We start from the raw sequence: 18,565 nt of genomic DNA on the forward strand, positions 1-18,565 counted from the left end.
TTCTCTGCTGCTGCTCACTGAGACTGCCGGACATGATGAGGTCACGCCCCCGGCAGTCAGTGAGGAGGAGGATCCGGCGCTTGATGATGGGTAAGTTGTTTTTTTTTTTGTTTGTGTTTTCTATTTTCTTTTTTTTTCCTGTGACAGCGCCGCGGCACCCCAGGGAGCCGCGGCGCACAGTTTGGGAACCCTAAGGCTTAGGGTATTTATTCGTAGTGATTTTACAGCCAACAGATCATTTGCAATAGAAGAATCCTATCTTGCATGTTTTATGAGATTTAACTCTTAATAAATCCTTTGATTCTCTGAAGGAGGATGAAGAGAGATTGTATTTAAAGCGCCAGTTCACCCTACTCTAGTTAGTGTGTGCACATAAGGGTGATGGTGTCAAGTGAATAAAAGTATCGAGTGGGGTTTATTGGTATCAGATCATTAGGACTTTAGTATAACATCACCCTGTAGAGATATAGACAGCCACATATAATATTAATATTGTGTCATTTGTGTCCTCATTCATATATACTACACAATATTTACCCTTTTAATTTTATTTTTTTGTAGATAATATTATTATATAGAAGAATTGATTGCTTTATCAATTCTAGGAGATTTAATGGTTTCTTCAGAACTTTTGAACAAATCTTCATTGACATCCTATTACAACGTGTGATAGAGCCTAGAGACTGGTAGCACCTGTTTATTTACTATCCTTTTTTGTATGCTTATGTTAGTCCATATTCTTTCATTTTGCCATTTCGCAATGAACAAATCTGCGAAACTGGGACATGTCTGTAAAAGGATCCCCTGTCTGTTCTGGCTCAAATCTAATATATTATTTTACTTCTTAAAATCTATATCCATTCTGGTTTTATGAACTTTTAGCTTTATGAAGTATTGCTGTATCTTTTTTTTGCCTTACAATTGTTATATATATTATTAAAATTGTACTACAACTATTTTAATAGGTATTGAAGCAAGCTCTATATTGATATATTGCACTTTTGATTGTGCATGCTTTTTGATTTGTGCATATCCTGCACTCTGTTCTGTCTGTCTACATACAGTCATTAACGTTTATACTTAGATTCAAATGGAGACGTATCTTGAGATCAGCTTGTATTTGAATATGGTCAAAAATACGAATGATTGGAATCATGAATAATAGGAATGATTAGAATCTACAGGGAGGTCTCTAACTCTTCACCTTTATTTTATTTATTTATTTTCCTCCAAGTCTCTTTTTTAGTGACATTAGCTGATTTAGACATTTCTTGTAACCCTGACTCCTCTCCCTTTCTAGTCCCAACTCCTGTAGGCCCTGTGGCCTACAACAATATGTGTCACACAAATTATTGTACTCTAGGATACAAGTTGGTCACGCTTGTTTTTTGCTTTATTTTAAAGAAAATACTACATATGAATAAAATCACAACAATAATAGCTATAAATAACAGATATGTCTGTCCTATCATCAAACTTTGGCCCTTCATCACACTGCTCTACCTTTATCACACTAAGCCCAGTTCACCACGTAAGGCCTCTTTCATCACTCTGGGCCCCTTTATCACATTGGGCACACTGGACCCCCTTATCACACTGCGCCCTCTTATCACACTGTTCTCCTTCTTTACACTGTGCTCCTTTCATCACACTGTGCCCTTATCCCTCTATGCCCCTTCCTCACACTGTGCCCCATATAACACTATGCACCTTTACACACTGAGTCCCCTTTTTATACTGTACCATCCTATAACACTGAAAGTCCATTTTCACACTGTGCCCTCCTAGAACACTTCTGCCATCCTATCATAATGCTGCCCCTTTTCACACTGTGCCCTCCAATCACACTGTTGCCCTCCTATCACACTGTGCCCTCCTATCACATTGTGCCCTCCTATCACACTGCTTGTCCCTTCATCACAATGGGCCCCTTTTCACACTGCTGACCCTTTATTACACTCATGCCCCTTTATCACACTCCTGTCCCTTTATCACACTGCTGCCCCTTTATCACACTGGGCCCCTTAACACACCGAGAACCTTATCACAATGCACCCTCTTATCACACTCCATCCCTTTCATCACATTGCTGCCCCTTTACACTGTTCGCCGCTTTTCACAGTGTTGCCCCTTTAGCACACTGTGCCCCTTTATCACACTGGGCCCCCTAAGCAGACTGGGACCCTTATCACACTGCACCCCCTTCATCACACTGTGAAGCATTCATCACACTATGCCCCTTTATCACACTGTGCCCCTTATCACACTGTGCTCTTACATCACACTGTGCGCCTTCATCACACTGTGCCCTCTTATCACACTGCTGCACTTTTAATAAAATACAGGACACCTGCACTTCCTAGAGGAAAGTGTTTTGTAGCCAAAAGGATAACGATTTTGGAGAAGAAGGTCCCAATCTCCTAAGATATAAAATAATAATGGCGCAATAAGTGGACCAAGGTACCCTTAAATAAGAAAAATAACAAATTTATTGTACTGTATCAAAATGTATATATATATATATATATATATATATATATATAAAAACAACACGAGTGATCACTCCAATAACAATAGACAATAAATAAATGCATGTACCATAAATGGAAGAGGAATATTGATCTGGGGCTGTTCTTCATGGTTGACCTGGACCACTTAGTTCCAGTAAAGGGAAATTTTAATGGATTCCAACAATGACATTCTAGATAATTGTGTGCTTCCAACTTCATGGCAACATTTTGGGGAATGTCTTTTTGTGTTTCAGCATCACAATGCCCCCGTGTGCAAAGTGAAGCCCATCAAAACATGGTTTCCCGAGTTTGATGTGGAAGAACTTGACTGGCCTGCACAGAGCTCACCCCATCAAACCTCTGGAAGCAATTGGAACACAGACTGCAAGCCAGGCCTTATGGCCTAACATCAGTGCCCAACCTCACTAATGCTTTGTGGCGGAATGAATGCAAATCTTCGCATCAATGTTCCAAAACCTAGTGGACAGCCTTCCCAGAATGCGGTGATAGCAAAAGGGGGTCCAACTTTATATTAATACCTATGGCTTTGGATTGAGCTGTTCAACAAGCGCATATGGATTTGAGATGTGGGTGGCCACACAATTTTACACATGTAGTGTATTTTGTGAGTGCACCTTCATACTTACAGTAGTAGTAGCAGCAGTAGTAGTAAAGATGCAGCTATGAAGCACAATGAAGGATATTCAGACATAAGTAGTATGATTGTATGATGTATGGAAAACTTGGCGAGTGAGTGCATTATGGGGCTTCATCAAATACCAAGGATTAAGAGGAGGGTGGCAATCATTGAGAATATGAGAGAAGTGAGTAGGGGGTTCTTCAGGTACCGATGAGAAGAGGACAGCAGTGACAGTAGCATTTTGCACTGAAGAGAAACTGGATTGTGTGTTGTGAATGGTGTGGGATTTGAAGTGTGCATAAATGTGCAGTGTGTATTGTGATTTGTCAATGTAAGTTTGCTTCAGTATATAGATTATCAACTTCCTTTAACCAATTGTTTGGGGATAGTTAGTCAAAGAGTATAATGTCACTACAAAGCATATACGTGCTAACAAACAGTCCAAGCTAATTTATTAACACTTTGTGCTCAAGTATATTTATGTAAGCAGCAATGGAGAACTGTACACATCTGCAAATATATGACACACACAAGAGCTGGTAATTTATTTGGACTGAATTTCATAATGTGTCCTAGTTAAATGACAAATTAAAATCATAAAGTTCAAACGAAACATCATTACATCCTGCTTTGGCCATGATGAAGAGAAGTGACTATTTAAGCACACAAACTTTTTCTTTCATTTGAAAAATACAGCTTTCATTAACCTATATCAGTCCTATGGGATATTGTTTTAGAGATGATTCAGTGCAATAAAATAACATGGACATAATGTAGCAGCATCAGTGCTATATATCTCCCTCAATCAAATGTCTTAATTATTGATTACATTGTTCTTATGTGCGATTAAATCAGTTTCTGAAACCAGAAACCTGTAGTTCCCTTAGCTTTATAATAATGCTATCACAAAAGCATATCATTCACTATATTTATTCCCTTAGTGATATGAAGATAATTATTAAAGTAATGATTCAATTCTTTGCTCAATAGCAAAATAGAAAGGAAAGTGGATGTACTTAACTGGCTTGTATGAATTAGCTTCTTTTGTGTTAGGCAACAGTGCTTTTGATGCATGCCACGATAAGAGGTGAAAAACACAGGCTTTCAAATCTGCACTGCAATTAGCATTTATAAACCATACAATTAAGCCTTTAATCAATTATTGCCTTTATGTGCTCCAAGTATGATAACTGGTACTAAACTATTTTACAGAGAATGGGAAAGCCAACATCATACACTTATAACCAAGTGGAATACAAAAGGAGTATTTGAAGTAATGTACATGTATTGTATATGTAACCCCCTTCTAACCCGTGGTAGGCTACAAATTTATTAACACAGCAGAGAAAGGAAAGGGAATAATAGGGAGAGGGACAAAAAAGTAGGAAAATAAAAGGGGATTCATGAAATGGGAACAATAAAGTGGCACAATAAATTTACAAAGAACATAGGAGAGAAAGGAAGATGCATATTAAGCCTTAATTGTAACATAGTCACCTTACACCACACCAAAGACCAATAGAGATCCAGAATGAATCAGTCCATTGTCCAATAATATTTTTTCTAAATTTTATAGTAGTAGCAGAAATGCTTATATAAAACTATTTTGCAGGTGTGATGCTTCTGGGGTTTGCATTGTTTTTGAAGCAGCGCATATTTTGTCATGTGACTTCTGAAATATTGTTATTCCCACAATTTTTGATGGTTTGATAAATACATAATATGACTAAGGGTTTTTATTTCTCAGTAGTTTCCTGGATAACTCCTTATACTTTTTTTTTTTATCAGATTTAGAATAGTGATTATCCATCCTCTATTGAAATAAATAGCATTACTGTATATTTTAAGTTGGTTCGTCAAATATATTTTACATGAAATAATATCAATAAAAAAAATACCTCTGTGTTTGCGATGTGTAGCTTTCCTCATAATCCTCATAATTCTGTTCATCAAAATCATCTCCAAAGCCATCATCATAACCCTTTAGGAAAATATAAAAGTGCAGCTTCATTAGAAAATTGTCTTTTTTCAACTTTATTTTTTATGGTTATTTATTTATTTATTAATTCAAAGCATTCATAGCAACTACATATAAAAGACTAATAATATAATATTAGATAATATTAAGTTGGTATAACAAAAAACTATGAATTTCTATAGGTTGCTGTAAATAATCACATGGTGAAACACATACACACACAACACACACATTAATGCCAGTTATAATTCATATAAGATTTTCGTCTGGCTTTGTTTCGGTTTTTAAATGGCAAATTAAATAGTAACTTCAAGGGTCTAAGTGAGGCCTCAGTGTCTGAGACTTATTAGTAAGCAGAACTTTGACTAGTAAGGCTCTTTCCTGACACATTGACACATACCCGTCCTACTTGTAGACATGTGGCCCTCCAATCATAGTTTTTGAAGCAACCCACAGAGGCAATAAGATACATATGTGCATTACAGGACAAAGGTGCAATAAGCCAATATCTAACAGGATTGCTTGGTTGGTAAGGGCACACGGGGGAGGGGGGGTTGAAGTGCAAAGACATTGGTGGTCGGCGGACAGCAACAGGCAGCCAATCGTGAGGCTGCTTGTTGCTGAATGGTCTCAGACAGGAGGTGTTTACTTCACTTCCAGTCTGAGCAGCGAGGAGCAATGCTGGAGAAGAGCACCTAAAGGTAAGTGAAGGAGCTGCATATATAACACTATAGGGGGGGCTGCATATATAGCACTATAGGGAGGAGAGCTGCATATATATATATAAAACACTATAGAAGGGGGCAGTATATATATTTAACCATATAGGGAGGGGGGCTAAATATATTTAACACTATAGGGAGGGTGGCTGCATATATATAAAACACTATAGGGAGGAGGGGCTGCATATATAACACTATAGTGAGGGGGGGCTGCATATAGAACACTATAAGGAGTGGGGCCGCATATAGAACAATATAGAGCGGGGGCAGCATATAGAACGCTATAGGGAGGTGGGAGGCTGCATATAGAACACTATAGGGAGGGGGTGGCTGCATATAGAACACTATAGGGAGGTAAGGGGCTGCATATAGAACACAATAGGAAGGTGGGCAGCATATAGAACGCTATAGGGAGGTGGGTGGCTACATATAAAACACTATAGGGAGGGGGTTGCATATAGAATACTATAAGGAGGTGGAATGCATGTAAAATACTATAGGCAGAGGGGGGCTGCATATTGAAAACTATAGGTGGGGCTGCACAGAGAAAACTGTAGGGAGGGAAGCTCATATACAAAACTGTAGGGAGGGGGGCTACATATACAAAACTATAGAGAGGGAGCTGCTATAATGTGCGAAGCAAAGGAGCAGGCTGCTATAATGTGTGAGGGAATGGTGGGGTTGTTTTAGTAGAGATAGGTGGGAGATAGGTTAATTAATTTAATGGTGGAGTTTAAGTGGAGGAAATTATTTAATGGGTGCTATTTTATTTGTCGGCTGGTGGGGTAATTTAATATATTGGTGGGGCCTTCTAAATTAAGATGGGGTGAAGGGAAATGGGTATCTTAAATTTTAAATGCTATTAATTTATTGCTGGGACTGTTTGGAGGGAGGGTAACAGGTTTAGTTATTAAATGTATATACTATTATTTTAATGACAGGGCTGGATGGAGGGAAATAGATCTATTTATCAAATGTGAGTACTATTATTTTAATGTTGGGGCTGGAGAGAGGCCTAATTATTAAATATGGGTGTTATTGATTTAACGCCAGGGATGGTTGGAATTTTGTAAATGTCATGTACCCATTTTGTTTCCAAATAGGGCATCCAACATTCCAGGATCCAGACAAGCAGCAACTTATCTGAAGAAACCAGCAGCCACAGGTGGTGTAATTGACAAGAACAGGTAAAAGAGAGCAAGACAGTCTGCCAACTGTCCTGAATCTGTTGGGGCAGTCCCGAATTTGGGTGACTGTCGGGATTTGATCCAACAACAAGGAGGTATGTCCTACTTCACACTGTACTGCTCGTGAAGGCAGAGCTACGTGCACCTAACAGTAGTGCACACAGCTTTGCTTGTGAATTTGTCTAAAATGTATCTACTATGATAACCCTCCTGTTTTAAGTGTCCCTTGCCCCCAAGAGCCTTATTCCAACTCTGGCCATACTTTAGTGGTTCTTGCATTAATTCCATTGCCTGCCTTCTAACTTGCACTGGTCCCATTCTCAGATCACTTTGTTGAACATATGGCCAGCCCCCATTGCACTGACAATATCATTAATCATGCCTCCTTTGCACTTAGTATATCACTAGCAAACCCTTGCAATAGCTCTCCCCTTCACTTATACCATTGTCTGCAAACCCTCCCTGCACTGTTATTAATTCAAACCACCCCCAATCACTGGGCACATTTAGGACTCATACACAATTGTTACAAAAGAAGTGTTTTCTTGCAGATGCTTGAAGCATTTCACCTTTCTGGTGATCGCATTGGATAGCCATTTATTATAAGGATTATTTTTAATGCTTATTTTTGAAACACACAGTACACATTTTTATATATTAAAAGAGAGAGATTTGGCTGGTAGTTTGCAGCTCATGATGTCAGGGAAAGATGCGAAAGTGCTGTGAGGTGCTCATATGCTGCTCTGGCAGACTGATCAGATATGATTGTGCCAACATGTTTCATAATAGTTAAACTTATTAAACAAAGTAAAATATGTTTCTATGAAAGGAATATTGGAAGAATGAGTTATTGGGCAACTAAACAAGTTTGAGCACAGAGGCACAAGGATCATACAAAAGGATTCCTGTATGTTTATAACACAGGACTGGCAGCCTTTTCCCTGCATTGTTTTAGAAATGACCCACTGTGTATCACATCACATCTTGATTTTCCTAAATATTACTACAACCAAATTTCAGTAGTTCTAAATCCCGCCTACTTTTGTGTTGGCCCCACCCACAGTTGATTTTGTCCCGCCAACATGAGGCCACTTAAAGAATTTTTTCAAGGCCACTTTAATTTCCCAAACCGCCCATGGATCCACCTGGATTTGGTATTATGACCTTCTCTGGATTAATAAATTAGCTCCCTAGACATCAAACTATGTAATGCATGTACTTCTTAATTATGCTGAAGTTCAGTTTTCACAAAAAGCTACTTGCTCTCTAAGCACACCCATCTGTAAAGACTGCTAATACTATTCAGGCCCTCCTATTAGCTGCCTCTAAAAACAGACTTTTCAGAGACGCTGAGGAGTTTCTATCATTGCAGAGAAGCTCTTAGCTCTTATTTTTAGCTATTTTAAGTATTTTAGCTAGTTGCCGAACAGTGGGTTCTGCTACCCCCGTTCTGTTTTTACCGTAACGGATTCCTAATCTATGATTGTGCTTCTTGACCTCTCAAGTTTGCTTGTGACCTCTGATCTTGGTTTACAATGACCAAAACATGATGCTATATACCATTAGAACTTGTATCCTAATGTTTTCTGGTAAACTTGTTTCCAGAGTTCTATTCCCATTTGGCCCCAAACCAGCAGCGAACTTGAAACTAAAAGATCAGTGATACTGAGAGAAGACTGTCGAAGTTGTATAATTGGATGAACGAAAGTATATTGGTTAATATTGTTTTATTGTGCGATTGCACTCAATATGCCACGTGGCATACTGCGATCGCACGGTAAAATATGCACGCACACACTCGCATTACAACATTTAGTTATTTATATAATTCATATTTATATTGGTTCCGTTATACAGTGATTTATGAGCAGATAGTATTTGGTTTATTATTAGTTTATATATTATGATTATATGTACACTTCAGTGTTATTTAAGGTTCAGGTTATAGGAAATGTGTCATGTCTGATATCATTTTAATCCCCTATTCATCAGCAGCTGTCCGGTTCATATCGCATATTGTATACTCTAATTATTGATGTTAGGGAATAAATAGAGTAATATCAAACTTTAAAATGCTAATGGACTAGTTGTAACTGGTTTCTGGGCGGGAGAATCATCTGGAATGTTGACCCTCAGCCTTAGAGGGGGTTGTTTGAACTAGCCTATGACCTGTTAACCCTGGACCCACCTGAAGTCTGGACCTATAGAAGCAAGCCACGTCATCTACATTGTTCTCTCTGTAACACTGAATGTAAATAATCATAGCTGCGCTCCCACAAGCTTCAGTCATTCTCTGACCACAATATTCAAGAGTGAACAACTGTTCACTGGTACCCGTGGGAGCGCAGCGAAGCGCATTGCGAACGCAGCGGTATGTATGTATCTTTTGGTATTGGCTGTACTGTGCTGTATTATATTATAATCATGTATTGAACTGTTTACTTTTTACATCTGCTAAAATAAATTCCTTTGTGCCTTGGAAACACAATACAATCTCCTATGCAATGCTTATTTGAAAACTATAGAATTACTTTAATAAGACATTGTCCCTATGCATAGGAAACACATGTGCAATACTGTACAAAAGTTCTAGGTAGATATAGAAAAAATGCAAAATAAGAATGTTTTCAAAAATAGAAGAGTTAACAGTTTATTTTTATCAATTAACAAAATGCAAAATTGAATGAATAAAAGAGACATCTAAATCAAATTAATATTTGGTGTGACTACCCTTGTTTCAAAATGCATCAATTATTCTAGGTCACTTGCACACAGTTTGTGAAGGAACATGAAGGGAGGGAGGTTGTTCCAAACATCTTGGAGAACTAACCACAGATCTTCTGTGGATGTAGGCTTGCTCAAATCCTTCTGTATCTTCATGTAATCCCAGACAGACTCGATGATGTTGAGATCAGGGCTCTGTAGGGGCCATATCATCACTTCCAGGACTCCTTGATCTTCTTTAAGATAAAGATAGTTCTTAATGACATCGGCAGTATGTTTGGGGTCATTGTCCTGCTGCAGAATAAATTTGGAGCCAATCAGACGCCTCCCTGATAGTATTGAATGATGGATAAGTACCTGCCTGTACTTCTCAACATTGAGTACACTATTAATCATGACCAAATCACCAACTCCATTTGCTGAAATGCAGCCCCAAACTTGCAGGGACCCTCCACCATGATTCACTGTTGTCTGCACACACTCATTATTTTTTCACACCTGTCTAAAACTTTTGCACATTACTGTACATTAGCTACCAAGATACATAGTTGTCACCATTTAAAAAAAAATTTTGGGACACTTTGCTGTAATTAAGTTACACATGTTGGGCCTGATTCATTAAGGTACACAAAAGAAACGTAATATGTGTTTTTTTTAAAATGCATGTGGTTCGGGCATACGCACGTCCGTATACTACAAGTGGATCTGAAGAAACCTGTATTGTGACAAATACAATACACTGCAGGATTCATCCAATACATTTGTGGAATACAAAGTCCCAGCAGAACACACAGAAAAAAAATATTCAAACATCACCTGTTAATATTACAGTATTTTATGAAGAAATTTAAATTTGAAATAAATAAATAAAATTAAAATAAATTAAAATAAAAATTATAAAAAATGAAATACATTTATCATGATGTCATCAATGTCTGCTGTATACAAAATGCATTTTTTCAGTTTCTCCTGAGTGCAACATATGTGTTAGTAAGTATACTCAACCATCATCACCATCAATCGGCACTTACACATGCCCTATAGCTGGTGCAAGTGATACGACAGAAAAATATGCACCTTTGACATGCCCAAAGCTTGACTTGGATGTTGCTTCATTCATTCAAGCTTGGCACGCCCTTAATTTACACTGACTACTTACATATTCCTATTCCCCTCCCTGTTCCGTCCCATTAAATTGTAGGCTGTTGGGAGTATCTTTTGTGCTCAAAGACGGGTTGGATGTTCATGTTTTTATTGGCATATAGTCTGGTTCTGGGCATGCACAGAGCGATTTTAAACAAAATACAGCACATATCAGCATTTCCATTACCTAATGAATTAGGCCTATTGTGCTTGGACCAATATACAATACTATATACCATATAAAAACTATCTGCACAGCTACACGATATGACATGACCACAATGGAGTCTATGTACCCCAAATATAGTTGAGAGTCGGACATTTCCACACTTTTCACTGTCACTTTGTGTTGCAATCTGCCTTGAAGGATGCCAAGAGGAGAGTACAGTTCAGAGCTACAATGCACACACATGGTAATGAGATTTATCAATGCTTCCTCCCCTCCTCTGTGCAGTAAAATCCTCCACCACATCAGAGGTGGCAGAGGTCAGTCCTTCTTTGTTTTTGGAGCAGAACTGCATTGTAAGTAAAAAAAAATTTCTTACATATGTCACTGATCTCCTCCAAAGACAGAGTATTATGGACAATTTCAGGGAGTAAATGTATCATGCTGTGATTTTTTCTGTGATTTTTTTCGCAGGTGATAACCAGCGATTTGAATTGTAAAATCATCATATGTATTAAACAGGGATTTTGGCTTTCCTAAATCCAATCTCTGGAGATTTTAATACCCCTATCTCTCACATGTTAAAGTCAAACATTAAAAGTATAGACTTGTGGCACTACAAGTGCTCATGTGCATGCTGACACTTGTATTGCCACAAGTCTGTACTTTTTTAATGGTGCCCCCATCAGGAAATTTGAAATGTTGACATATGATAGAAATATACATATTGCCCCACTGCTGATGAGATTGTAAACCACTGTTATTAACAAAAAGCCAAAAAAACCCCACTTGCATTTATTCTAAAATTACATTTAAGCCACTAATTTATCATTAAAATAAATTGTCCGGCGCAAAAAAAATCATAATATTTTTTGCCCCTCTACAACAAAATAGATGGTTTATTTAAACTCCCATTGTGCCTCCTGTTATATTAGCATTGCCCTGCAGAGTAACAGTGATGTGTTTGCCAATCTCACCTATAGAAAGCAGCATGTTGTATCTGGCAATTTTTAATTAAAACTCGAACGAGTTTGCAAAATCACAGCTTCAAACATTTGTCGATTTGTATAGCTAGAGTAGAAAAAAAATAATTAAGGGCACTAGCATGCACACAGCTAACTGTCCATTAACAGACAGTATAATTTTCATATACTTGCACTCATTTACAGTATTTCACGCACGTACACAAAAAGTTATTGTAGTCTGACCAAATTGTCACTAGGTGCTTGTAGCCGTGCTGCCTACACGAATTTGGTAATTTCATGTTTTACACTGAGAGGTATCTATTTAATTAGGGTCACAAAAATAAATATAGAGTTAATTAAGCACATTAATTAATAGATGAGTGAAAATAATATATATATAAATAAATACACAACAGTAAGAGAGTTTTAACAACATAATATTTAATACTTAACAATTGATTTTTATTGTAGGTTACAATAACAACATATAAAAAATAGAACCAAAACATAAGGGAAACCAGAAACAACAATATAATGAATACCTAATAATAAGCAAAAGTATCTATTAATAAATAATATAATTATTTTTTAGGTAAAGGTCATGATATACAGGATTTATACCAAACTTACTTCTAACCTTTCCTGGAATAAATCAGGCTTATTTCGCTGATAATGGAGTACATGCAGTGCCAGGGACGATTAATATAAATTAAAATGCTGGCTATCAATATTTAAGGCAAGTCCCTTATTTAAACAAACTATTAGACCCTATAACCATAATAAAATCTACTTCGGACAACACTCTCTAAATACTTATCTACATTGTAAAATCATAAGGTTCCCGAATACAACAATCAATCCTTCACATAAGTATAAACAATGTGTATTTAAGATTGATGATATTCTCGTAATACAAGGCTCCAAATGCCACTAATAATAGAAGCCTCACATCACGTCATTGAAGGGGAGGTTCCCCCACTATAAAGGATCGAGCGCCGGGTCAACTCAGGTTTGCCTTGAGAGAGTTCAGTGTAGTGAAACGCGCATCGCGTCTCACGCGCTGTTCCTCTCTTACAACTATATTATGTTATATATTTCAATAGAAGGTGACACAGATATGTAGGGAGTAGGGCAGATCGGCAGGGTCTCTATCAGTCTTATGTATCATACAATAGGTTCAGAGCAGCTCACGGAACAGGTCTATTAGGACCATAGTGGGATAATAGCAGAGCAGAATGCACAGTCTATATAGACATTGCTAAGACAAGTCAAATCCTTTAACCAGCTCCGCTTTACTTAAACGGAAGGACACACTATGGGCATATAAGATCTAAATACAGTGCACTAAAACATACCCGATTTGGAATTATAAACTATCAAAGATATAGGCAGTGCCTGACCGGTGCACTCTTTGATTTAAGAGAGTGCATATCTTTTGATATATTGGTTGCGTATATCAGAGCTACATTACAGACTGCAATATCTATTTAATCTGCAGCAACCACAATTGTCTGGTTTTTCTCACTTTGAGGAAAGGAGAGAATAAACAGCAGGATTATTATATTATCAATGTGCAATATATATATTGCTTTTTAGCCTACTCCTATCATCCCTGTGTTATATAACAGAGATGTTATCTGGTATACCTTCATATCTACCTACAGCTTGACGTACATACTAACAGTGAGGACGGCGCGTACTAGCAGTTACTGCTAGTTTTATCTGTTTACATAATTTTTCACCTTGGGTCATTTTTCCTATCTACATCTTTTAATATTTCACTGCTCTACATAGTAAAATAATGTTATTTTTAATGCATATTAATAAACTTTGAATATGTTTTATATGAATAAAATCCGGCGAGTGCCCCAATTAAAACACATTAGTTCTCTGTTAATTTGAATTTCTGGCAATTTGTGTGGGTGCACCACCTCTAGGACTAGTGGCTTCCCAACAATGGGAATCTAATAATAATTATAGTGGTGTTATAGCCATACCCTAGAGAAGGATATTCCTGGTGCGGTATAGATGTGTTTTGCTAGGAAAAAAATAGGACAGCGATTTGTAGCGATTTTCAAAAATGGCATTTTTGAAAGAAACACATATCCGGTGATTTTACATCAAATCGATGGTTAATAAATTGGCAATTTAAACTCGCCTGAGAAAATCGCTGAAAATTCAAAATTGTAGCTTAATACATTTACCCCCAGAAGTCCTTTGGATGAGTGAAATTGGCACAGAAAGGGATGCCTTTAAAATGCACCCTCTCCATCCCTTTATCTTGTTTCAATAGTATATCTTCCCAAAATTAAATATTGTGTCTGAGCTGACCCACAGAAGCAGGTGCACCCCATTCTATGCAAGGAACTCCCTAACTCACCAACTTCCTCCCCAAATGCCACTGTTTACTTCTGTAAACGTATGCACATGTGTCAGTAACATAGGTGCCATTGAGCAAAAAGAGGTGCATGTGAGACCAAAGCTAATTGTGCGCTGCACCGCAGCCATTTTGTGCTTTGTAAATTACTTAAATTGTGTTTTGTCCTCATCCAGTTGTCAATGTTATTATTTATGCAACCATCTCTGTTTCACACTATTAAAAAGAATAGCTATGTTTTATTAAATTGATGTCATAACACCTTCTCTACAGGCAATCATAACATACCTTCCCACATATTTATAAAGGTAAAAGAAACCTCACTGTCTACACACTGTTAAGTACCCAAGGCCTTGTTAAAAGACTCAGAAAATTACATATTTCAGAAATCAGGGCTTAAATAGTTAGAGCTAATTTTCCATTAGAATACTTTGCTTAATAAAATTAACTTACTTTTCATTCAAAAAATCCAATTTGTAACTTTATTAACAATTTACAATGACTTATTTATAAAAAGATTAGTAAATGTCATTATGTATTTTTTTCCTTTTAGACATTTTTAACCAGAAAAAAAATTGTTAATAAATTCCAAAAGAAAAACATAAAAAAAATTATTGAAAATATATGGACTGAAATTGTATATCAAATTAAGTAATACAAATTATTGCCTTTATGATCTGTAAAGATAAAGTCTATGCTAAAACCTATTTTTGCCCCATCCACCATATTAGCATGAATTTTAATTGTCCAATACCATCCTGCAGTGATACAATCTTCAAGTTCTGCTACTGCCATGCTGGACAATGCCATTCTACATTATATTTGTAAATTTGCATTTTGCTGACTATGGATCTAGCTAAGATAACGACAATCAATTCATTCAGCTATGTGATTTGGATGGAGTAAGACTGGGAAAGCTCAAAAAATAATTTTGCCATTTGAAATATTGTAAATTTTCAAATAAGAAATAGGGTGAATATTTGAACATTACACTCGTCTTCAACCCCTCCAGTGAACTCCATGTTATACAACACTTTTTAACCATTTAGTCAAGCTCTAATTTAAACTGTATATTGTACATTTGAAGAGTACTTACAATATAGTATTAATGCCAACAGTATACAAAATATACCCCATGTAACTATTATGCAATGCCAAACTAAATTGAACAGTACACCATTAAACATCCATTTAACCAGCATACAGTGCAGACCCAATATAACAAGCAAATAGTGGGATACCATTTTAACCAGTACACAATGCAGAGTCCATTTGAACAGTATACATTTCAGCACCCATTTGACTAATATCTAATGCAGACTAGTACATAAAGTAGATTCTGTTTGACTAGTATACTTTTCATATAAAGTTTGATTACTTTACTATTGAGACCCCATTTTTTCATTGCATAGTGCAACAGTGATTTTATCAGTATGCATTTCAGGCCCAATCTGATCCTTTTTTTGCTGCTTTAACAATAAGAATTTCAGTAATGATAAAACATCCAATGCAAGGTTTGCTTAAGTGTGGTCATCATGTTCTGTTATGATTGTCCTAAATAGAGGTCTGGCTGCACCAAAATAATCTGCAAAGGTGTCCAACATTAAGCACCCCTTCTTTAGACACCAAAAGCCTGATTCATTAAGCAACGTAAATTCTGATATGTGCCGCATATTGCGTAAAATTGCTCTGCGCATGCTTAGAAATTGACTATATGCCAGTGCAAAGGACACTTCTGACTGCCTGCGATTTTAAGGGTGGAATGAGGGAGGGAAGAGGTGTATGCACGTATGCAGGTACAGTAAGGCCTATCTCAGGTATGTGCTTTTTAGCCACATCACTTGTACCAGCTGCATGGCAAGTGTAAGTTCCAACTAATAGTGATGACATCTTGATTATTGTATTTCATCTTAAAAAAATTAAGTGTAAATGTATTTAATAAAATGTTTTATCTGTGTGTTCTGATGGGACTTTATGTACATATGGATTGTGTGTATCCTGTAGTGTGCGATTTCCCAAAAATACAAACTACATTCACTTTGCATACTTTAATGAAGCAGACCCCAAATGTTTTCCTAACATGTTCTCAAGAGGACAGTTAATTTAACTGACTGTGGTAATGATAGTTACTTACAGTGAAAATCCTCAAAAGTGTGATACACTACACATCCTGCAATTCAGGTATGGGTTCAAAAAAACTATATACTATAAACTATATACTGCATTTAACTAACATATAGCAACACAATGATCATGTCCTTTCATTTATTCAGAGATAAATTATATATATATATATATATATATATATATATATATATATATATATACTACATTGCTCATATCACATGTGACAGCTTGCACATGTTAACACAAAGTGATAACTATTTCTCTGAGTGAAAAATATTGGTCTTGAATGATTGTTACCGATACATCTGTCCTGCAATCAACAGCTTACTGCCAGGTGGATAATTCCAGCAGCACACAGCACTGTTGTTCTCCACTGAGAAACTAGAAAGTGACAAACCAGAAAAGCTAACAATGCTGAGGACCTTGTTAGCTGCAGAATTCACAACACAAGTGATAATGGCAAATAACAACACTGCATGACATATAAGTGATACTGTAGGATAGTCCACAATACACTGTGTATTGCAAAGTAAAGTGGATATAAGTACATCTGAACAGTAGTACTGCAGCATTAATCTACAGTATCTAATTTCAACTTTACTGAAATTGAACCTGTGTGTGATATGTATCTGTCAATACAAATATAATCTACTTGTCAAGATTTCCAAAAGAAAAGACACCTGCATTAACAACTAATACATTTATTAATAAAAAGTTACCAACATAGACATTTTTATGGTTTCAACACCAAATCTGTTGCCTGTACTGCTGTCTTGAATTTGAAAATGCTCTGATGGGAGAACACATTTGAAACTTCGGTGCCCTATCTTTTCCTGTGTTTCCTGCAGGAGTAATTAACATTTCTCCAGGTAGTGGTGTAATGTACAAGAAAAGGTTACTGAGCAGCTTTAAATATTTAATATATTTATTTTTATATTTGACTAAAGGGGTCCTAAGTTTTTCTCTACATTGACCTCAAATGGCTTCTTTTGAAAATACAGAGATCTTGTAGATTTGGGTAGATAAAACAAAATACAAAATCAAAATGGATAAAACAATATTGAGGTTAGGGAAAGGCAGAGAAGGGGTAACCTTGAGCAGTCGATAAACTTAGTCCTGTGACTGATCTCCCAGAACACAAACTGGAAGGAGAACAAGTACTAAGGGACTGGCCCTTTGGCAGTTAGACATTTATATGTTATATGAAACCAGGGGATAGCTGTAGTCAGGGCCAGATTAAGGGGGAAGCACAGGGGGCATGTGACCCGGGTCCCCCTATCTCCGAGGGCCCTCACCTGCTGGCCGCCCGCTGATCGAATCACCTGTCAGTTGGTGATTTGATTCTTCTCTTGCTTATGCGGCTCTGGGCCCCTCTTGACACTGGAGCATACTCCTCCACCGATCTTTGGCAGTGGGCTGAATGTAAAGCAGCACCATGGCTGCTGTACCTTCCAAGATGGTTGAAATTGCTGAAATGCAGCTGCTGTGAATGCATAGCCACTGCATCGCCTCCCAGGCTGGACCATTCAGAAACAGACCGGGTGTGTGTGCTGAACATGGCTTTTTAGGTGAGTCACTATATATATATATATATATATATATATATATATATATATATATATATATATATATATATATATATATATATATATACTCTTACTACTATAGGTGGCTACATTTGACATGTTTGTATACTTGATTATTATTATTATTATTATTATTAATATTTATTTATAAGGCGCCACAAGACATCCGCAGCGCCGTACAGAGACAAACAAAATCACAATACAATGGGAGACAGCACAGTACAGTAAACACAGCAACTCAGTACGCTCAATGCACAGCTAGAGAGGGCGGGGAAGGGGGAGGGAGGATCCGCAAACGACGGGGCTCAAGAAGGAGGGCGCGGAAGACAGGGAGACCCCCAGGGGGGAGGAGGGAGCGAGAGTGGACGTGGGGTGGAGGACCCTCGAGGAGGAGGGCTGAGTAGCTGGAGAGCAGAGTTAGAAGTGGTGGAAACAGGAGG

The 18,565-nt window shown here is 37.2% G+C and overlaps 1 protein-coding gene across 3 annotated transcripts in view; it reads right to left on the reverse strand.

The window, feature by feature from the left end:
* KHDRBS2 (KH RNA binding domain containing, signal transduction associated 2) overlaps positions 1-18,565 on the reverse strand; it is a 314,320-nt gene that overhangs the window by 42,066 nt on the left and 253,689 nt on the right. For all 3 annotated transcript variants that reach the window (XM_075202569.1, XM_075202568.1, XM_075202570.1), the window contains one exon: positions 5,049-5,131. In XM_075202569.1, coding sequence (XP_075058670.1) covers positions 5,049-5,131 — 83 coding nt within the window. The remainder of the gene's footprint in view (positions 1-5,048; positions 5,132-18,565) is intronic.

The sequence above is a fragment of the Mixophyes fleayi genome, chromosome 3 (genome assembly GCF_038048845.1).
Source record: "Mixophyes fleayi isolate aMixFle1 chromosome 3, aMixFle1.hap1, whole genome shotgun sequence".
NCBI lineage: Eukaryota > Metazoa > Chordata > Amphibia > Anura > Limnodynastidae > Mixophyes > Mixophyes fleayi.